The 23,648-nt window shown below is 44.1% G+C and overlaps 1 protein-coding gene across 1 annotated transcript; it reads left to right on the top strand.

Annotated features, from left to right (window-relative positions):
• The first annotated feature begins 11,119 nt into the window (after positions 1 to 11,119).
• Tmem238l (transmembrane protein 238 like) lies at positions 11,120 to 19,184 on the top strand. The gene is made up of 3 exons (XM_042693573.1): positions 11,120 to 11,539; positions 17,780 to 17,871; positions 18,246 to 19,184. Exon 1 carries the CDS (start codon positions 11,202 to 11,204, stop codon positions 11,439 to 11,441), a length of 240 nt encoding a protein of 79 aa, XP_042549507.1. The 5' UTR covers positions 11,120 to 11,201; the 3' UTR covers positions 11,442 to 11,539; positions 17,780 to 17,871; positions 18,246 to 19,184.
• The last annotated feature ends 4,464 nt before the right edge of the window (positions 19,185 to 23,648 follow it).

Genomic DNA, 23,648 nt, shown 5'->3' with positions numbered 1-23,648 from the left:
TCAATCTCAACCTACCTCTCCAGCTTCTGGAAAATAGCCATCTCTGGGCTGGGAGGGAGGAGCCTTAGAACAAGAGAAAAGGTTAGTGGAGGAGTCTGGACCATACAAAAACAGTGTCCCTCTGATTATAGTCATTGTGTCATTTCCCTTGCTTTTGCTACTTCCTCTGAAACCTGTCCATCACAGCCTTGAAAAGTGTGGTAGAGGCAACATGTGGGAGAGATGCTCTGTTTAAATTCTACATTCAAGGGGATCAATGGCTACACACACTTCCTCCCACCTAAATGTCCAGAGACCCAACCATCAAAGAAAGAAGCAGGACTATTCTATCTTTTCTAGAATGTTGATCTTCCTGAAGATTCTTCCCCAGAGCCCGCCACACATACCCCCCCCACCACCGCCCTCCTCCTTCTAAACAGATGAATGACCTCTTCCATGACAAAAAAAAAAAAAATGGCTTTGGTTCTCTAGTATGATGGTGCTCCCTCTCCTCCCCCCTTCGCCCCGCCCCCCGCCCCAGCCTCATGGAGGCTGTAAAAAAAAGGTTTCAGATTTAGTAGCTTAAAACAATGAAAATGCATGTATTGCCTTAGAGAAGCTCTAGAGGTCAAAAGTCCAAAATGGACCTCAGAGGGTGATCTGCTTTTGCAGGATCCAGCAGAAACCCACCCTTGCCTTTTCTAACTATTAGAGTGACTTTATTATCTTATTTGTAGCTCCTTTCTATTCTCAAAGACAGATACTTCATTCCTCTGGTCTCCTTTCCTCTTGTTACTCTTTTGCTCTGACATTCTTGGCTCCTCTTTCACATTGTATGACTATTATTTGGAGTTCATGAGGTGAATCTTGAATAAAATCCCAACCTTACAATCCTTGTATTTGCATGGCAAATGTAGGATGTCCTGCATTGCCTCCTCCATCTGTCTTGCTTGCTCTTATAAATGATGTTGTGTGTTAGATCAGGGCAATCTTTTGTCCCATAATATCGGGTGTATGTGTGTGTGTGTGTGTGTGTACTGGGGTTTAAACTCAGGGCCTCACACTTGCTTGGCTGGTGCAATACTATGAACCACAGCACCAACCATAAATACAAGATCTTAATGGGTATCTTTCTTCATAAAATTCTTTCATGACTCCATATCGTCCTATCTTGAACTCCCCACACTGCTTCCTCAGAGTCCTCATCTGCTGCTGTCTCTTTCCAGGGGCAAGTCATGCTCAATCCTCACTCCCTTGCTCCTCTCCACCCTTCCCTCAGCAACATTCCACCTGCCTGGAACACTATACCTTGCTCCCCTCGGTCCTGTTCTCCAGCTCATTCTCATTCACCCATCTCTTGTTTTATAGTTGCTCTTTCCCCTTCCAAACTCCTTTTTTTTTAAGCATAATACTCAAGTCAAATTCAACTCAAAATAAACAGCCACTTATTTGGTGAGAAGCCGTTAACACTCATAGATACATAGCACTAAACAGATTGGTTCATAATCTGACTCTACAATTACCGTATCACATGACTTTCCATTTCTACCTTAGATGTCTAGTTAATAAGAATAGTAATTAACCTCATACCTAGAAGGATTGAAAAAAGACCAGAGAAAGTGACAATAGCAAGTATTATACTGACACCGAAGGTTCTATAGCCTAAAGGTCTAAGTTTCCCATATGTTGAAAATTGAATCCCATAGGTGCTACCATTAGAAGAGCCCTTTGGGATGTAATTGCCTTTATAAACTTATAAAAGTGGCACTCATGTGGCTGAGATTGACATTCCTTATAAAGAGACCTCAGAATGCTCCCATACTGTCTTTCTGCTAGGAGAAACTACCCAGAAGTTGCAGCCAGCTGCAACCTGGGAGAGTTTCCTCACCCAACCAACCATGCTGTCTTCTCCATCTCAGTCTTCCAGCCTCTGGACTTGAGAAATGAATCTCTGTGATTTATAAATCACCAGTCACTCTGCACAGGCTGAAAGATGGCAGGGATTCAGTAAAATGCAGGCACTGTTACTATCATTGCCTCAGGGAGAGAGAATTCCAGGGATGTGCAAAATCCATGGTGAGATTCAAGTTTGAACATGTAAAGCCATAAATAGATTCTTCCAGGTGGGATGTAGATATATGATTTTTTAATAAAGAAGTGCAACATTTTGGCAGCTGAGCAGTTTCCTATTCCATACCCTTCTCAAGACCCAGATGGATTTTTATAAATTTATTTATTTATTTACTTACTTCTTACTGACTTACTTATTTAGAATTTTGCTCAGAAGCTATGTAAGAACCTCACAAAAATCCAGGTAAGAACACAGGGTAAATAATTCTTGGAATAATAGCCAAGCCATCCATTGGTGCTTCTTCACTGGGAAGAAGAAAAAGAAATTCCCATTGAAGGTGTCTGCTTGTCCTTGCCAGGTCCCTGGGGAGAAGGTGTGTCTGCTTTCTTAGACTAGATTTAACAAGCTAGCTAAGGACAAGCTGCAACCAAGACCTGAACAGCTACTTTCAGGTTCCACAGAAGGATGAAAAAGACTGGGCAAGCTCCTGGGGAAGGAGACTGGCTCCAGTGGGTGTGGCCATCACCTGGCTAGACAGATGGAAAATGAGCTGTTCCAGCTCAACTGAGAGGAGGAGGGGGAGGGCCTAGAAATGATGCCCAACATAGGAAGAACATGGACTGGTTTACAAAGCCATTTCCCATAGTTTGTGAAAGGTAACATTTCCCACTCATTCACTTGGGCCCTTCCTAAATGCTGATCGTGGGCACTGGGAAAATACATATGATAGACAGAAATTTTTCCATTGTAGTGCTTTCTCCCTGATATGAGACAGGTGATAAATGAGAGCATTCCTCACTTAATAAAGTGGTACCAGAGGGTGTCAGGGGCCACTAAGCCAAGAAATGGGCTGAGGGGTTAGAGAAAGAAGGAGAGCATAGTTAAACACATCTAAAGCAGGGTGCCTCTGGAGGTACCATTAGCACTCCAGCTTTGTGAGCCAGAAAGCTGATGGGCAGCAATGGCCCCTTCCCTTTCCCACATCCTCACACTGCATTTGTCTCTGTGCTCTGTTGATTTCACACACACACCCCTGGCAGTCTCTCAAATTAGTACTCTTCCTTCCATCTCCACTGTCACCAATCTTCCTCTGGCCCAGTCTGCTGTCGCATGCCTATTGCTTGCAATATTCCACTATACTTGATCCCCTCTGAGATGTTTCCCACACAGCAACTAGAGGCCTCCATTAAAACCATAAATCCTAACTCTTCTGCTCAAATCTCTCCAATAATATCCAGGAGCTCCTGAGAACAGCTCTCAGTCCCTTCCTCTTCCCTGACATGGCCACCCTGGCAGTCAGCTACCATCATACAGCTTCAACACATAGGCCTGCCTCACCCTGAAACACCCTTCCCCTTCCCCTAGTCCCATGACCCATCCTTTGCATTACCATAGGATCAGACCTTTACCTATGGCCACTGATTTCTGTTTTATGTACAGAGTAATCTACTTGATTACTTAGTCTGTCCTTCCCACTCACTCACTCTTGCTCCTTCCATGAACTTTTATCTTCCTGTAGGTAGGTATTTATTTCTCTTGACCCTTTTTACAGACAGTTCCCAACTTACGTTCAGCTTTATGGTTGTGAGGAGGAAATGCACATTCAATAGAAACCAATAGAATTCTGATGTTTCCTGGGCTATCAATGGGTGGTGAGATATTCTCTGTCAATTCTTGGCACTGGCAGGGAGCTATAGTTATCTTTGGTCAGCCCAGGATCACCAGGGGAAACAATCCACATTACAGGGGACTGTGTTGCCAGCATTTTTTAGATACAGGTATTCAATAATTACATGAGATGCTCAAAGCTTTGTTACAAAAATGGGCTCTGTGTTAAATGATTTTACCCAACTGTGGGCTAATGAACATGTTCTGAGCATACTGAAGGTAGTAGGCTAAACTAAGCTACAATGTTTGTTAGACTAGTTATATCAAACATTTTCAATGTATATTATTTTCAACAATGTGTTGGGGGCAATTGCAACTCCATTGTAAATAGAGGAGTATGTATGCTTGTACCTAAGATATCTCAACAGTTCAAGAGAGCTGAGCTCTGATCTCTGGAGGAGACAGGGATTGAGAGTCCTGAAGCTTCGGTCCTAAAGATGTGGATGGAACTTTCCAAGCAGAGCCCCCTGAGGAGTTTGGTCCTTGGGGGACTGGGAGAAGAAATGAGTCACACAGGGCCCAAGCCTGGAACCCTGCTCACAGCATTTGTACCTGATTGCCCCTGCAGCATACAAGGAACAGCCAGAAATAGTTTGCAATGCCAAACTTAGCAGATAACCATGGTTTCTTAGACTTTGTACCTCTGACACCTCATGTTGTGTGTCCAGCAGTGAATTCAGAGTTGAGTACAAGAAAACATGATTCACAAAACTAAATGTACATGGAGAAAAACCTAGAAAGGCAACAGATGGCTGAAGTGTTTGGTGTCCCTGCTTGGGAAGCACCATGCAAACATTTTTCCTTTGTAAGATATAGTAGGAGATGGCAGTTTCCAAGATAGAGAGAAAAGGAGAAAGGGTAGACATGGAAGAACTTTGAAAGGAGTTGAGTAGAGTTGGGGAGACTCTGAAGAAATAGCCTCTGCCTTTCCAATAATCTGGAAGTTGTAAAATGAGCCTTCACTATCCATAAACAAATACTATTCCTTCCTCTTGGTCTGGGCTACCAAGGAGAAGTCAGAACGGATCTCTAACTGAAAAGGAAGCTGTTTCTAGTGAGTATGGCACAGTACCAAATATATCACTCCAATCATATAGCAGATGTAGCTATATAAGTAACAGTCCAATTAAAATCTACTTTTTCATTTTAGGATAATTATTCTGGTAACTATTATCAAACCTGAAAAAAGAAAAAAGTTTTTGGTGAGGATGTGGAGAGACTGGAACTCTCTGGCAGGGATGTCAAACACTGCAGCTACTCTAGAGACCATAATGGAGCTCTTCTAACAATTCAATATAGAAAACCATATGTTCTGTCGATTCTACTTCTGAGAATATGCCCAAAAGAAAGCAAGGACTCAAAAACATATGTGTACACCCGTATTTACCGCACTATTATTCACGATAGCCACAAGTGGGAAGCAACTCACATGCCCATCAACAGATGGATAAACAAGAGACAATGCAATATTATTCAGCCTTAAAAAGAGAGAACATTCTGGGGATAGAAGAAATAAGCCAATCACACCAGGAAAAAATACCCTAACACTTCAGATAAATGTGATATGTAGAATGGTCATACTCATAGTTAGATGGTAGTTGTCGGGGTCTGGGGAGTAAGAAGAATGGGAATATATATTTAGTGAATACAGAATTTTAGTTCAGAAAGATAAAAACATTCTGGAGATGGATGGTGATGATGGCTGCATCACAGTGTGAATGTATTAACCCCACTGCTAACACAGAGCAAGGTCATCAACCTGCTGTAAACAATGGTGGAGAGCAAGGGAGTGGGGAAAAAGCAGTGCGTTTGAAGTCTGGGTGAGAGGCAAAACCTTAGATCAGCTCATTGGGGAATAAGAGATCAAGACTTAGGGGTAAGGACTAAAACGTTTGCTAAACAGTAGGAAGACCACTATGCATGGATTCTAAAGGCATAGACAACAAACTTGGGAGAATTCTCTGGAGCTCTTCAGTAACCTGCCAGAGGAAAAAGGATGAAGATTGCTGAAGATTGCTGGAGGCTCCTAACATACAAATGAATACATTTCTGAGAATACTGATCCTCTGTTTCAGTCTAGGTAATCACCGATTTGGGTGATCTTGATCAGGGTAAATGTTCTTCCAAATTCTGACACCAGACTCCTGGGAGTGTGGAAAGGGCTCACATTTCAGTTCTCATCTTATTTTTCATGAACTTCAAAGGCAGTCTCTGATGGTGATATTATGGTTATCAGTCCTTCAAAATGTGTGAATCTTAGCCCTTTGTTTGAGAGAACTGGACTTCACTCAGGTATAGCAAACTTCAGTTAACTTCAGCAGTGTCACAACTTCAAGAATCAACAAGTCTGGTCCACCAATTGGTTTTGTAAATAAATTTTTACTGAAGAGAAAGATTCATTCATTTACATATTATCTATGGCTACACTAGCAGAGTTGTACGTTCATACAATTGACCAGCAATAGGGCACACAAAGCCAATAACTATCTGGTTTATTACAGAAAAGTGTGAGGACCTCAGATTAGTTTAATGAATTGCTTTTGTTTTCAGCATATGGATTCCTAAATATTCTCTAGCATATATCATGCTTGTTTGTGACTGTGACAATAAAGCTTTAACATCCAATTTAAAAATGAAACAAAGAAAATGGTATTAACAAATAGATTTACCAGCTTTATAGGATAAGTAACTGAAGCAGATTGTAGCTTTTGTACATCTACAACTGAGATATGACAAATCTTGGATTCAGAGAACAGGAATTTGAGGGATGTGAGGATGAGGAAAATAGCGAGCCAATTGGGTAAGTGGAAAGAACAAGAGGGGTCAGGTCCGGGAAGATGATTTCATGAGAATGAAAGATCAGTACTCACCCAAGTTTAGAGAGAGGGTTCAGCATGTTCTAATAGACCTAGAGAGGGTGGGGCAGGGTTGGGGACCCTCAATCAAATGAAAGCAAGTTTGGCACAAAGGAGATAACATGATCCAGGAGATCCAAGGATGTGTTCCCTTAAACCTGGAGATTTTCTTCCAGAAACATCAAGGCAGAAAGAATGTAAAGATATTAATGTTAATAACGACAGCCGTCTATTTATAATGTATAGACTCTAAGCACTTATAACTATGGAGTCACTCAGTCTTCACAATAACTGTGAAATCGTGACTCTGTTTATAGCAAGGAAATTGAGGTGTTTAGAGCTTAGTGACTTGCCTGAGGTAGAGTCATGTGCCAGTGAATTCCACAGCCAGGCACTGGACTGAACTCTCATTGTGAAACGACAAGAAGCCTCGTAGACAGGATGATGTGGCCAGCCCCACCTCACCCAGGAAGTGAGTGAGTGGCCCTTGTTCATTCAGCATCAGATCTAGGAATGATGACACTTGATCAGCTGAGCACTCAATCATGTTCCAGTTTGAATCTCAGCCAGCCCTTTTAGACGAAGATTATGAAGAGACTTGTCATACTGTGATGTCATAGGGAGATGATATGATAATGACTTTGACAAGGAAAGGCTCAGTTGCCAAGAAGCAGCAGAGCTCTGAGACAAGAGCAGGAAAAAAACTCTCAAACCCACAGTAGTGGGCACAGACCTAACATCCCAGAGAAGCCTCTGAGCAGAGGAGGAGAGAGGCCCAAAGTGACCACACCTAAAAGACACAAGCCACTTTGCCCTGCACACTGCAGACATGGTTCAGAAAACAAACCTTCATTCTTCATAACAGATGGCTACTGTCTTATATTTCTATTTTTCCCCATTGTGCTTATCACCATCCGAAAGATATCATTTGCATGTCATCTAAATATTGTATCCATTTGGAGTGTTAATTATGGGGTGGTAAATCTTATATTCAATCTTATTCTCTGCTGCTCAATACATAATAGATGCTCAATAATATCTGTTTAAAAGTCTCACTTCTGCTCAAACTCCTAAATGTGTAGAGGTCACTCAGGGTTACCCTTTATGGAGGATAATCTCCTTGTCTTGGTGACAGAGATAACCACCAGCCCAGAGCCCAGCCAGGGAAAGATCTGCCTTCTTCACCTCTCTCTCCTAGTACCACAAGGAAAACCAATGGACTCTGGGCATCTCTGTGGTGAGATATGGCCTGGGGACCACCTTTGACAGGATGCTGATTTTGCACTTATAGTGTATGTGTGAAGGCTCAGTTTAAGAGTCTAAATGTTCACTTATACCATAGCTAGAAATCAGAGGCTGCCCAAGTAAACAAGCAAATTCATTAGCTGTTTTTGTGTTTTGTGTTGAATTATGCCTCAAAATTTATACATTGAAGTCCTAACATCTGAGCCTCAGAAATGACCACATTTGAAAGTGTAGTCTTTGCAGATGCAAATTGTCAAGATGAGGTCAGACTGGAGTAGAGTGGCCCCTGATCCAAAATGACAGGTGTCCATACCAAATACAGGGGAAATTTGGAGACATAACACAGGAGACAGGAATCAGCAAGAGGTCTCCCTGAGAGTGAACCCCCAGAGGCTAGGAGAGGCCAGAGTAGCTGATCCATTGTAGGCCCCAGAGTAACAGCCCTGCTAATACCTTGATCTCCTATTTCCAGCTTCTCGAATCATGAGACAATCCTTGACTGGTGTTCCTGCTACTGTGTTTAAGGTTCTTTACTGCACTCGCTTGGGAAAAACAACACAAATTCTAACAGTGGTTCCTCAATTCATCAGGTGAGCAAGTCACCTGAGTGGACCTGAGCAGGAAGAGGATAGGGTGTCCCTCTTGCCAAAATGGGACACAGCAAAGTGCTTTCTATTGGATCAGGTGAATACCACTTGCTGATGAGCTGACCCCCTTCCAGATCAACTTTGAGCCTCTCTCTTACTCTTGGCTCCTGCTTCTTCTCTAGGGTTTGAGTCTCCCTCACCTGGTTTTTAGCCAAATGTTCTATCTTCCCCAGCTGTGCAAATACCTAAATTGCCTCAACACATCAGAGAGGGCATTTCAGGAAGCAGGAATAAGAAACTGCCAAGGGCAAAGTAAATAGGCTGCATATAGCCTGGTTGGTGTGCTGAGAGCCATAGTTAGTGATATGCAAGATACCCAGTAGTTATGAGAAGGAAATGGCAGGTTGGAAAACCAAGAGACAATACAGCCTATATCTGTAAGAGAGAAGAGATATTTAAGGGCCTGGTGGATACATACCAACGAGCTTGTGCCAATTAGTTCTAGAGACCCACATGGTGAATAGTTTCAATTCTGTTCCTTTTGGATGTGAATATGTCATGGTGTGTGTGCATATGTGAGACAGAAAGAGAGACAGAGACAGAGAGACAAATAGCATGGTCTGCCCTTAGTAACTGTGGCTTCCACATCCATAAGCATACCCAACCTCAGACTGAAAATAAATTGCTTCTGTTCTAAACATATATAGACTTTTTCTTGCCATTATTCCCAAAACAATACAGTATAACAACTATTTACATAGCATTTACATTGCATTTGGTATTATAAGAAGCCTAAGGATGGTTTAAAGTATTCAGCGAGATGTACATAGTTTATATACTTTGTGAATTAATATAAGGCACTTGAGTATTTACAGACTTTGGTATCTGAGGAGGTCCTGGAACCCATCTTCCACCGATGATGGTGATGCTAACGGACAAATGTAGTAAACTTGTAGTAAACAAGTATAGTCAACTTGAAACTCTTGAGGGAATCCCGCACCTAAGGAAGCCACAATTCCCTGCAACACTCAGCACCTGTGTAGAGTGAGGCTAGCCTGAAGCGTCCCTACACATCAGATGGGAAGATGTTGTCTGACCATCCTTTTAGTCCAAGATGGAGGGATATGCCAGCGCGCAGATGTTTTAGCATTAAAATGGTCACACTAGATTTGACACATGCTCATACATGTGCACACACACATACACACACACACACACACACACACACACACACACACACACACACATACTAACCTGTAGGATCCCTAAGATCTTGCATGTATTTAGGCCAGGACATATCAACCTGGCCATATATAGCCACAGGAGGAGTCCACCTGCCCTGGGGTAGAGGTATTGCTACTCATCAACTGTTCTCAAGAAGTACTCTTCTGGTCAATATCAGGACCACAATTAGAAGAGCTATGACTACCCTGGCAATGGGAAAGTGGAGTCTCACACATAGATCCTTCTAAATAGTATACTGGGTAAGGATGCAGATGCTGGGTGAGGAGCTGGCCCTCAGCTACTCCTCACCTTGACATGCCTCAGATTGGCTACCTGATTATCTTGTGTCAGAGTCTAAAATCTCCAGCATATGCCATTCCTCTTTTCATTCCCCACCCCCAATACTTTTTCAGAAAGCTTCTCTCTCATGTTATTTTGCACATAGGAAACTAAATTCAAACAACCTGCTCTTTCTCACCCTTTAGGGAGAATGAAAGCAAAACTGTAAATGAATTTCTTTGTTTATCTGGGGAAAGTGAGGCCCAGGGAGATGGGGCACCTAGCTCCAGGCCTCACTCAGAGCCATAGTGATATATCCTGAGACATCGAGCAGATGGATGCCAATGTGTGTAGCTCTGCCAAGGGGTATCCTATCAGGCTCGGTCCACACACAGTGAAAGTGGGCACCATGGTAAGATCCCCTCCACGTAATCCATAGTTCCTCATGGATTGATGGGGTGTCTGGAAGAGCACCCCACTCTCACCAGAGAGAAAGTAAACAGAACTGTAGTCTATGTGAAAAATACAATTGATGGACCCTGGAAATATCTCTTGACTTTTTTTTAGGGGGCGTGGACTTTGATCCACACTGAGTCTACAGCCAACAGAGGCTAGATGTCCCTTCCCTTCCTCCTGTCCTCTCTCTGTCCACCCAGCCTTCCCAGCCTGTCTTTTTCCCTCCTATTCTCCTAAGAGTAGAGACATTACAAGACAAATACACTTTCTCTTGCTAATGTTGACCAGAGCACCATTTCAAAATTGGTTATAATAACTAATTCTCATTCACGTCCTTTACATAAAACCTCCTTTCACTATCAATAAGAGGAAAACAGAGCGGACAGGAGGAAGGACACCACCCCACGCTGCCACGTTAGATAAAGCCACCGTGTCTCAGAACAGGAGCCTCAGGGTCTCTGGCATGGGACCACTCCTCCTCCAGGTTTTCAGGACTCCCAACACTACAAATCCATCCAAAGGCAGGTGGTACCCTGACTCCTCTACTACACATAGCTCGGCTGGTCCCAGAACTGACCAGGCCAATTAACAGTGATGTCAGATTGTTTGGGTCAGTATCATTCCTGAACCATGAAACAGTTAAGAAATATCCTGCCCCACTGGCTGCCAGACTCATAAAGGTGGACCCACGTGTACTTCCTTGTGGCTCCAAGACGCGCCAGCTCACTCATTTGCTCACACCCAGAGGGAGAGAAGGCAGTGGCAGACAGGGCTGCCACCTAGCATGCAAATCACCACGGGGGAGTGTGGCTACACTTCTCGGGCTGCTCCCAGGCAATGCTCCTGGGTAGGCCATGTGCTGGATGCCATCCTGGGCGCTGTGTATTCATCCTCACAGTTGCCCTCCTGAGTGACGCTGTAGGCCTGGTCCTTTTGTTGCTGGGGATCTTTGCCACACTGAACTACTGGGACTTCTTAGTCTACACAGGAGCTCTGATCTTGGCCCTAAGTCTTCTGTTCTGGTTTGCCTGGTACTGCTTCAATATCGAAGTGCCTCTTGAGAAGCTGGACATATAGTTTGGCTATGGATCAAGGAGGTGACATGCTACTGTAAACCTGGGGTCGATGAAAGGCATCAGATGCAGCTTCCATCCAGGGTGACCGGTCAGGACCAGGTGAGTCCACACAAGACCTACTTAGAAGGGTGGCCAGGGAAACTCAGACCAGCAGGGACAAGTCAGGACTAGACATTAGCTCTTTGACTGGGAATTCTATCAACCTGGGTTCATGGTGGACCAGGCAGGAGAATGTGGACCAGTTGTTTTCTCCTCCAGGAACTGTTTTCTCATAGAGGTTCTCCACGGTTTCTTCCAGTCCTGTTATGTCACAAGTGATCTGGCCTGCCATGGAGAAAGAGCTTTCCTTTCCACTTGAGATTTGAAAGATGAAAAAGAGATCATTTTGATTTTCTACCTGGGAGAGCCCCTGCCAGGGGGAGAAAAATGTTTCTAATGTAATATGAGGATGGAAAGTTCCCCGGTGGCTGCTTACATGCCTGTGGGGTGTGGACTGGGCTATGTGGGAGCAAGCAGAGTGGAACCAGCCAGAATGGCTCTTCTAGCTCACTTCCTCCCTGCACCTGCCCGAAATGAGACACACCAGAGAGAGCCAGGAGCTGCTGCCCACACTCTCTTAGTGTACCTACCTCCACTCTCAATAGCGCCCCTGCCACCAATCCTTACACACCCACAAATGCAGCTAACTCGTGTTCCTAGGCCAACCTCGGAGATCCAGAAGTCAAGAGACCATGGCTTGGGCGAGGAGTTCACTGATCAAACCCTAAGTCGCACAACCTGGAAAGGGGGCCTTGTTGACTGCCAAGAACCCAAGAAGCAGTACATTCTAGGAGTAAATTCACACAGAGACAGAACCCAGAAGATAGAGCTGGGAAGCTTCATACAACTCTGAATTTGAGAAGATGGGAGCTTTCCATTAGAGCTCCAAGCTGGTTTGACTGTTAAACCTACTCCCCAGGTGGCGTGGGACTAATAGCCAGGCACTCCCTTTTGATTAGGAGATGGAAAAGCAAAGGTCACTGCTGAGTTGAAAGAAGGAAATAGTGTTTCTATCTTTTATGGGAGATAGCATCTGACCCTCAGAACTGAAAGAAACAAAAAGTGAATTGAAAAGGCCTCTGTGGGTACCTGGCGGGGGGGGGGGGGGGGGGGGGCGGGGAATGCAGGAAAATATGAGATACTAGAACATTCAGGACTTGCTCTGTGCTTTCATATTTTTTGGCTGGATGGTCTTGGACCGGCTGCATCACTCTCTAAAGATGCTATTCCTTAGCTTTGTTAAAGGGGCCAAAAAGAGGGAAGCCTGAAAAAAAAAGGCTCTTTACAAATGGCGTAATGCTCGCAAACATCGGATGTTGTTATTGAATGTGCAGTCTGGGGTGAGTAAACTTGACTCAGAGTCCACATTTTGTGCCGCAAGTTGGTAGTGACAGGGATCATCTCTCACTTGGCATGATGAATCTTCAAAGCAAGATGGGCCCGGACATGTCTGCTGATTCATTAGAATGGTCACGCACTATATAAAAGCAGCTGGGATGTGGTAAAAAAAAACAGCATCCATGAGGGCTCTGCTCTCAAGGCATTTACTGTCTGGTGAGAGCGACAGATGTCAGCTTCATAGTCACGTTAGCAGCAGTGCAATATCAAAGTCAGGTGAGGACCAAGAAGGAGAGAAGGTTGATGTCACAAAAACACTCAAGAGGGAATGGATCTGGAAGGTGAAGTGCCAGCAAGCTTCTTAGAAGAAGTGATGCCAGGCTGAGCACCAAACGTGTATAGGGGAAGCAGGAGTTGGCTGGGAAGCCTGCCTTTCAGGAGAGGCCATGGCTTGAGCATAGGTAAGCCTTGGAGAGGAGGAAGTAAAAGAGAGCAGGAAGACATAAGAGCAGAGATCGGGTGCTAAAGAGGGACTGGGTCCCTGCAGTAAGCAGCGACCAGATCTAGCAGGCTTTGAAGCCCCTTTAAGAAATGCTAGTCATTACTTTAAGGACAATAAGAAGCCACTGAAGAGACATAAGCAAGGTTAGGCCTGACATCATTGAATCTGTTTCCAAAGGATATCCGAAGCACAGCTCAGAGGAACCAAAGTGCCTGGTACCAGGCAGGCATGAGGTTCCCTGCTCAGTCCATCTTCTCATACAAGTTCAATAACCCAATGCCCTGGGCCAAACTCCACATAATCTGGCTTGAATCCAGTTTTGTTCCTTCACAGCTGTGTGGCCAGGAGCAAGTTACTACCTCCCCTCCATGTCCCAGGTCCCAATCTGTAAAGTGGAAATAATGAGATTAGTAGTGAACTCAAGTAGATGTCTCTGGGTGGATTAGCAAATATTGAATACTATGTACATGATGACCAAGTAAGCCACATGCACCCTGCTAAGCCTCCATCCCGACACAGAAAGCTGGCACAGTAGAAGAGGTAAGAAATTCCCTCAAAATAGACAACCTTGCCAGGCGCTGGTGGCTCACGCCTGTAATCCTAACTACTCAGGAGGCTGAGATCTGAGGATCGCAGTTCAAAGCCAGCACAGGCAGGAAAGTCCGTGAGACTCTTACCTCCAACAAACCACTAGAAAACCGGAAGTGGTGCTGTGGCTCAAGCAGTAGAGCACTCACCTTGAGCTGAAGAGCACAGGGACAGTGCCCAGATAGTTCAAGCCCCATGACTGACCAAAAAAACAAAAAAGACAACCTTGAGGCATTATGATCAGTTCTTAAGGCAGAATTTGGTAGTAAAGTGAGCAGATGCTACCTGAAAATGCCAGGCTCCATGATGTTCTTTGGGCAAAGAACACTTTTGCCTTTGCATTCCCCAGACTCCATTTCCGGGTGGACCTTAAAGCCAGACAGATCCACCTGCCACACTGCTCTTTCTCTCTACATTCCCTGCCATGTGTAAGGACAGCTAGACAGGTGGGTAAATCAGTGTGGGCTGGAACTTGCCATTCAGGAAGCTATTTTACTCATTCATGGGACCTGCAGCAATTCACTCTATTTCCTTTTATTATTCTATTTACTCCTTTACAACAGGAGTAGGTAAGTAGATGGGGTGAGGTGCAGATTGGAGGAACAGAAATCCCATAGTCTCCCTGCCCTCATCCCAGATAAGTCTTGTTTACTAAGAACACTGGATTTTTAACAGTTTTGCTGATGAACTTGCAAATAAGGCTTCATGCCACTATAAGCTTCCCCTACCAAAAAAAAAAAAATCTTTCAAAAATGACTCAACTCAGTTCCCTCACATTCTGCCACCCTTGGCCTGAGTAGGATTGATCTCCAGCCATATTTGCGATGTAAGGGGAGATTGTGACTGGCTTTACCAGTCCTCGATTCTCAAGAGTGGGGTAAAGGAAAGAATGTGGTCTCCTGACACTGACTGGCCTCAGTTCCTCCCTTGTCCTTCAGAGGCTCAGGAAGATGAGGTTACTAGAACCTACTCCACCTTGCACCAGAGGTAAGGCCACTTTCTCATCTGGTATTGTAGTGGGGAGGTAGGTTGTGGCTTGTACTCTGCCCTCAGCCTACTAATTCTCTGAAGACCAGAGAGCATTCTGGCACTAAATCTCAAAGGCTGTCCCTTAAGTTTCAAGATAAATGGCTCATTTTTATAGCCCAGCTGTGTACCAAGCAAGATATTCTGCCCTTTGATTTATTATTTTTTTTAATCACTCAGCTGTTCTATTTTCAGAGCACTTTCTCCATATTCTACTTCTTGGGCATTTCCTGTAGATAATTAAATCTTCAGGCAAAGTCAGGTAAGAACTCTTGTCCTTTAACAAAGAGTGTCCAAAACCACATATCCCCAACCACAGATGTACCCTATAGGTGTCTGCCTCTCCTATTGTCCTACAAACAACCCACCCATTTAACAATACAGAGAGAAATGGAGATCACCTCCTTCACCTTTCAAACACATGATCCCCCACCTACATATGCCTGTTTATCCCTCCTCCACATTAGCGTTTCTAACAGGCAGCCTCTTCTCCCTGCCTATGGAGGAGGTCAGTCTATTGCCAAGTCTGCCTAAAGGTGAGCTGGGTAAAAAGGGTCTCTGTTACCCACTCAGCAAGCCCTTGCTTCAGGGAAACACAATGCTGGCACTGTGTGAACAGCCAGACATTTCTCAGATCTCTCCAGGGAATTTTAATCTAAAAGGGAGAGATAATACAAGTACACAATGCTTCACTTAAGTATATGGGGAAAAGCATTCCGGGAGTTAAGCCCAAGGCTTGCAACAGGTTCTGAGAGCTAGGAGGAGGCACAGGGTCTCTGCACTGGAAGCAAGAGGCCATGTGTCTGGCCTCCTGGTTTCAGATGTCTGGCTTGACTCTTAAGGAATAGATAAGAACACGACAGGCAGAAATGGCACAGGTTGCCTGGGAAAAAGAAAGGCTGCTTCCAGGCACTGGTGGCTCATGCCTATAATCCTAGCTACTCAGGAGGCTGAGATCTGAGGATCATGGTTCAAAGGCAGCCTGGGCAGGAAAGTCCTTGAGACTCTTATCTCCAATAAACCACCAGAAAAACCGGAAGTGGCGCTGTGGCTCAAGTGGGTAGAGCACTTGCCTTGAGCTGAAGAGCAAAGGAACAGTGTTGAGGCCCAGATTTCAAGCTCCACAACTGACCAAAATAAAAGACTGCAGAGACAAAAGAATTCGAGTCTTAGGAGGCTAAGTGGACACATTTGACTAAGAGGTCAGAGTCTTCAGTTTTTAGTGCCTGGACTTTGAACACCAGGTGAGGATCCTGATATCTTGACAAGAATGGAGAAGCCTACTTTGACATTACAGACTGGAGAATTGTACAACCCCTCCCTCTTCCTGAGGTAGAATAACTTGACTTCAATGACAGAATGTATTAGGGAGTTCGTGGAGCTCAAGTGGTGAGCTGTAAGGGCTTGGACTCAAATGATGGCCACCAGAGGAGGGGAGAAGGCTGAGGACAGCCTGGGGAGGGAGACTGCCCTGCTCTCCTGCAGGGAGAGGCAGTGGAGAGGACTTCCAGCTGCCTCACCATCCCTAGAATGAGGGAAATCAGGAAAGGTCTCAGTGTTAACATGATGTGTTTTCTTCATGTGGTTTTAGATGCAAATGGTGCACCCCGGTTGGCATTTAACTTTGCAGATTTTTTTTTAACTCAGAAGAGAGTTAGATGTGGAGATAGAGGTAGGATTGGGATATGGCTGGGAGTCAGGTGGGAAAGGGGAAGATTATAGAGATTTGGATAGCAGAGAGAAGGAAAGAGGAAAGGAAAAATGAAGGAAGGGAGGGAGAAAGGGAAGAAGGAAGGAAGAAAGGGAAAGGAACAGTATAATTTACTGAACCGGGCTCCTTCACTGAGGAAAGGATCACCATCACAATCACTCACCTCCTACAGATAAGGATAGTCAGGAGCACAGAGGTTTAGAATTTGACCAACATGACAGAACCAGTGAGTGATGAAATCCTTGTATCTGCCTCTTGTTGATAGTCTTTCCACTAGACTGGGCACCGGCAGACTCTGGCCCATGGCCAAGTCTAGCCTACCTCCTATTTTTATAAGTAAAGTTTCTTTGGCTGTCAACCAGTTCATTGACGTATGTATTGTCCCTGGCTGTTATGCTATAATGGAAGGATTGAGTAATTCCAACAGAGACTCTACAGCCTGAAAAACCTTCGCTATTGCCTACCTGGCCCTTTAAAGAAAAAAAGTGCCAAACACTGGCCTAGCCTTGGATAGATGTTCCCCACAGGAGTCAAAGTTAGAACCATAGGCCATGCCTACATTTGGAAGATGGGAGAGTGAAGGAAGCTTGGGGAACTCAAATGGTAGCACCCAGTAATTCTAAGTGGGGAGCATGAGGAAGGCGGCACAGAGGACAAAGGAAAGCATAATAACAAGAATGTAGGAATGACCATCAAATGCTTCAGAGTGGTCAAGGAAGTTGAAGTGTTTGAAAGTGATGAGCTTCTGAAATGAGCCTTTATCATTAAATGCTGGGAAGATCAGATTCATGCTACTTATGGAGTGGCTGTTCAGATGTACAAGAACTATGTGCAGAGTAGTCTTTTAGAAGTTTGGTGAAAGAAATCAATAAAACAGGGCATACCTGGTTGAAGGCAGGACTTTTTTAAAAATATTTTCACTCTTATTATAAAGATGATGCACAGAGGGGTTACAGTTACATAAATCAGGTAAAGAGTACATCTCTTCTTGGACAATATCATCCCTTCCCTTACTTTTTCCCAGTTTTTCCCTCCCATCCCTACCCACAAGTTGTACAGTTCATTTTCGACAGAGTGTCTAATGAGTACCACTACTGCATTTGGTCACCCTTTGTCCCTCCATTTCTCTGGGCAGGACTCTTTTTAAAGGAAGAGTTACCAAAAATTGAACAGGATGGATGGAAAGTCAGAGACTGGAAACAAAGAGGGAAAAAGGAGGATGAAATGGTAAGTTAAGATGGATGTCTAAACACATCCAAGACAGAAGCAGGATGATAACCCAGAGCTCAGAGAGATATATTAGATTTGCCTACAAGATAGAGTGGAGAGAGAAACTAAGATTCTATGAGCACTTATTTTCATGATCTTATTTATTGCTTAGAGCTCTGTGCATAGGGATTCAAGCTCCCATTTCCCACCAGAGGAAAATGAGCTTCAGAGCTACCTCAGAGCTAGTCCAAGGCAAGCATGCTGGTGATGGGCAGCACCCAGATTCAAACCTGAGTCTGGCTGACTCCAAGAATTACCCTCGTTTTACACAGGCATAACATAATGTAGCTGAGGCTCAACTGACCCATCTCATCTTCATTTATTCAACACAGGCCCTGTTTAATGGAGAAGGAGAAAATCAAGATTCATCCTTTAACGGTACCCACGAGGAACCCACAAGGATGCCTCTATGTGGCTCTGGAAGCCAGGACTCCATAAGGGGCCCAGCACCTTGCACTAGACCACTGAAGTTACTGCTGCCACTTCAATCGTTTGTGGAAAGCCTGAGAAGCTAGGAAGTTACCTCAGTGGGGCTTTAATGGGCTTATATGCCACCGAGAAGCTCCGTGCTCATCTCAATGTCCTTTCCAAACAATTGAAGCCAAGAAAAGAAATTCCTATGGGGAGCGGGGAGGTGTCTCCTACAAGCACACGTCTCAGAGCATTGCTGCTACTTCCATCTAAGTCTTTGACCCAGGTGACTCTCTGAGCCCCTGGAAAACTCCAGAGCATCCCTGCTTACCTGTGGCTATATGGTATCATATTCTAAGATGTTGGTTGCAAGCCCGAGTGTGCAGCTTTGTGTCAGAGGACTTTCTCCTCCTCAAGGGACACACTGTGCACCATTCAACCCATCCGTTTTCACAGCCTGGCCACGTGGGTTGTTATATTCAGCTTTCAGTCAACTGCAACCCTCCAGGCACTTTTCTGACAAGCACATCAGAATTCTGCTGCACTGTACCGTCATTCATTTCATAGCCTCAAAGCCAAGATTTTTCTTTGAGCCTAAATTACATGTGGTCAAGTGAAACCCAACTACAGCAACTCTGAAGATCAAGATCCCCAGGCTGTTGTGATTAGATGTCTACCATTTTCTCAGTCAGGCCTGACCTGCCAGTGTGTGAAGAATAATTTATATTTCCCTTGGTCTGATTTTGTATTTTTTAATTTATATGACACTCTGTATGTCTATGTGTTTCTTTTCATCTGCTTCATATCTTTTGTGGTCTGAGGTAGTTACCCAAATGAAAAAAAATGAATTTTTAACATGACATTACATGATTCTGGGTCAATATGATTTCATAACAACTCTCTAGTCCCTGATTTCAGGGCATCGTGTTCCTTTTCATTTACTTTGACTTTGCATAAACCCTGGTATTCCACATTGTCTCCGGAAGGGATTGCTTAGAGCATGGTGTGGTGGAGACAGAACCGGGTGACTCCAGCACCATGGGGTCATCTGGCATTTCTGAGTCTCTCCACCAACCTTGCTAGACCCAGGAACCTGAAAAGACATCATGAAATAACATCCTAGTTGAGGCATTAAAAGAAAGATTTCCAGAACTTCCTTCTACCATCTTTACTTATAACCTTATTGATTTTCCCATTTACAAGTTTGCTATGTGTGTCTCAGCTGACTACATACTGTTGAGGGGTCACCTCATCTAACTTGGCATTCTGGAATTCACACACAAGAAAAGTTGCCTATCCATGAAACTTCTCTATCCTAGGGACAATACTATGCTGGAGGCCTTATACGTTCTCTTCCTGAGACTAACATTGCTGGATGTTTTGTTTGGGTTTGGTTTATGATTAGAGAAATGCCAATTGTTTTCTGTTTCCAGACAATAGGAACACAAGTGCAGTGGCTGCCTATCTTTCTCTTAGCAGCATCAAGTTGTTACAAATATGCAAATCTCAAAAAACTAAGATCACTTGCAGCCCAGAGAATGTGTTCACATCTGAAAGAAACTGAGAGAGCTGAGACAGGCTAAGCAATAGCTGAGCCACACCTCACACAATGCATTTACTCCAAGCAATCTTCAACTGCCATTTACATCTCACGCTCATCCTCTCATCTGTCAGAGAACAAGATAAAGACAGAATTGCTGCATAGATATAGATAGATATAGATATAGATACAGATAAGGTCTAGGTTTGATTCTTCTATTTTCTCTCTAATTAGAAGACATGCTCTTGCAGAATAACGCTTGTGACCACTACTTTGGGAGTGAGTGTGGAATAATGTGTGGTAACAGGATGAAGTGAATTAAATTCCATTCCAGTCGATGACTTACTAGCCCTTGGATTAGCCGCCCCAGAAGGAAAAAAAAAAAAGTTCATAGAGAAAAGACTCCTGGTCTTTACCATCACTGGATACCTTTGGAACCACTTTTAAATCTTCAACTGAGAACGCAGACCCAGGCTGTGCACATGGAAGTCAGAAGACCATCTCTCTGGAGTGAACCACAGGCCACCGTTGCACATCTGCAAGGATGAATCTCAGAGACACTTCAGAGTATAGAACAGGAGGTCAGGAGAACCAATGATAATCTTTAGAGATCATTGAGTAGGGCTACTCCAGATGGAGGCAAATTGCCAGGGGTCTAGTTGAAGGTAGCTTCAGATTCCATAAGCCTGGGGAACATCTGAGCCTGTGCCTTTCTAGCAAGTTCCCTGTTGTTGGTGGCATCTGTGAGACACTAAAGAGCAAAGATTTCCAGAAACCCTGTCATTTTAGAGATAGGGAAGCTAAAGCCCACAAATAAATTGGCTCTTTTAAGTTCAAGCAGCAGACCCAGGTTTCCAGACTGCCAATCAAGTCCTCTTTCCTCCCTCCATAAATAGCTGGCTGGCTTTTCCCCAACCCTGCACAGCCGCAGGCAGAACAAGCAAGTGAAGCAGGGCCATGGCCAAGGGAAGTGATGCATGCTTCCATGGCAAGTGAGTCACGAACCTTTTCCTTTGGGGTGTGCACTGCACGACCCTGGCTTTCTGCATGCCAGAGAATGAACAGAAAGGACTCCATGCTGCTTTGCCTCACTTGGGATGCCAGGGCACAGAGCACATGCATCATGCAGGCAGGGTTTGGAGGGAGGAGGAAAGAGGAGGAGCCCCATCAGGCCAGACTAAGTCTGGCATGGGCCTTATCTTCACAGAAAGTGTTCCCAAAGGACATGGAGAACTTCCTACAACTCTCCAGGCCTATTCCTGGTAGTTCCTACAACTGGTTCTCTAGGGAGCAGCTGGGATTTGTGTGTGTGTGTGTGTGTGTGTGTGTGTGTGTGTGTGTGTATGCCAGTACTAGGCCTTGAACTCAGGGCCTAAGCATTGTCCTTTAGCTTTTTTGTTCAAGATTAATGCCCTATTAGTTAAGTCATAGCTTCACTTCTGGCTTTTGGTAGTTGATTGAAGAGGCAAGTCTCTCATTGACCTTATTACTGGCCCAGGTAAGGCCAGCTTCAAACCTTGATCCTCAGATCTCAACCTCCCAAGTAGCTAAGATTACAGGGAGGAGCCACCAGTGCCTGACTCGCAGCTGAGTTTTTTCATTCACCCCATCTCAGTCCACACCACTGCTTCTTACAGTTTAGAAGAGATAATGATGACATCACAATCACAAATATCAAATGTGATTCAGCATCGACCTGAGACTTCTGCAAACTCCTAAACTGGCAAATACCTTAAAGCATACCATTTCCCTTTGGAGAAATCAAGCCAACAGTTGCAAATCTTAGGTCATTTCATAACTTGTAATGATTCTAGAGCTATAGGGTTACTCATTATTTATTTACATGTGGTTTTGTTTGGTTTTCTGAAAAAGAGAGTCTTGTTAAAGCAGTCCAGGCTGGACAGAAGTTCACCATCCTCCTGCCTCATCTCTTGAGTGTTGGGATTACCATCCCCACTACCATCTCCTGCTACGGATCTATTATTTTTAAGGCAATTTATAAGAAAGTCTGCATCAACCCAATGTGGTTATAATCTATATCCCCATGGTATTTTGCAGAGATGACCAATGGAAACCCATAAAGTCCAAAGAAGACAGGCATACTAGGTGGAAGAGGGGCCTACCTCCACCCAGTTAACCCCAAAGCCCCATTAGACCCAACATATCCCTCAGTAAATGCAGGTATAGGGAAAGAGAAAAAATTATCCTGTAGTTGGAATACTAGCTGACTCCATTCTCATAAGGCAAGTTCAAAAGAGTTATTTGCAGAAAGAGACTTCTGGGTAAAAATCAACCCTGAGGATAAATAAAGAGAGTTAGGAGATAGGTGTGGTCTAGTAAAAAATAAAGAAGAAGAAAAAAAAAAGAAACACTTCCTGCAGGTATACTCAGCTTCTTTATTCTATCAAGGATCTATTTTTCCCTCATGATCAAAGACCTACAAAGAAGATTAGGCTGGTTTTTCTAAGGAAATAACCTATGAAATACTAGAGTCTACATCTTAGCCCTTAGGGACATCTAGTATGGACTTAGGTTATATAGTTTCAGGTAGACATTGTTGACCATCTGGCAGAAAAATAAAGCAATAGATGACAAGTGTTAGCTAATTGAAGTTGTTTATGAGTTGAATAGGCTATTCTAAGACTCCCACAAGTTTCTTGGCAGAGTAGACACTCAGAAGATGGATGGCGACTAGCCAAGAAAATGAATGTTAAGAGCCAACCACCCTGTATCAGAGATGTTGAGAAGAAAAGCTCAGAATGCCCGAAGCTGAGCAGGAATTCAAGATGTGAGGAGGTGTGCTGTATACATCCAAGCCTAAAACAAAGGGAGGTCCAGCTGCAGTAGTCTCTGACTTCGTGAAGCTACAGAGTCTCATACTTACATCTCTTCCTTTGGGCAACAAAGTTACTTCTGGCCTCTATCCATCTGGTTTCCCCACTCTGCCCCTACTGGGAATTTCTTTGGCATTTGAAGCTGGTGAATCACAGGACAGGGAAGAGTATTCTCCCCAATACACACACACACACACACACACACACACACACACACACACACTTTAGCTCTCTATGGAACCTCACGTCACAGGGATCCACCTGCCCCCAAAATTTACAAATAATTAGCAGACAAATAATTAGCATGTAGACTCTTCATTATTTTACAAATTAACAGCTCAGACACTGAATCTGAACTGATTGTGCTTCCCAAGTATACACACCCAGTTCATAATGATCTCTATTTCTCTTCTTTTTGATTTTTCTTTCTCCAAACTATCTGCTACTGTACTAACCTCTGCCCCAGGGAATATCTTGCCTCTTCACCCAGCTTTACTTCCAGTCCAAGCCACCCATTGATTTCCAGAATGAAGAGAGCAGAGATCCTGGACTATATTCACTGCAACATGTCACCAACCCACTACTTCAGTTTGGATGCTCAGTCATCCCTGACCCCATCATTCTAACCAATCCTCTTCCCCCAATCAATCTTGAACCCTGTGGCCATTCTCCAAGTCCATGACTGCCTCTTCAACTGCAGCTACTCAGAGGCTGGACTCTAGCTAACTTCTTTAAAGAGCATCATACTCTAAGAAGAGTCCAGAACCAGAACACCCAATTTTAGGCCCTCTGCACCTGCATGAGACCAAGAAAGCAATAGTTCTTGAAGTGTACTTGAAGACCAGCAAAATCTCCATGCATGGGAACTTGGTAGAAATGCAAAGCCTCACATAGAGTGATCAACTCATATCCATTCATCCAGGACTTTCCTGGTTTAGGATTGAAGGCCT

The sequence above is a fragment of the Dipodomys spectabilis genome, unplaced genomic scaffold, assembly GCF_019054845.1.
Source record: "Dipodomys spectabilis isolate Male_0828 unplaced genomic scaffold, ASM1905484v1 ptg000004l, whole genome shotgun sequence".
NCBI lineage: Eukaryota > Metazoa > Chordata > Mammalia > Rodentia > Heteromyidae > Dipodomys > Dipodomys spectabilis.
Note: the sequence above shows the minus strand (reverse complement) of the source record. Positions and strands in the feature narration are given on the sequence as shown.

What these genes read in the sequence shown, in the direction of transcription:
- Tmem238l (XM_042693573.1), top strand. Translation starts at nt 11,202, where the DNA reads ATGCTCCTGGGTAGGCCATGTGCTGGATGCCATCCTGGGCGCTGTGTA.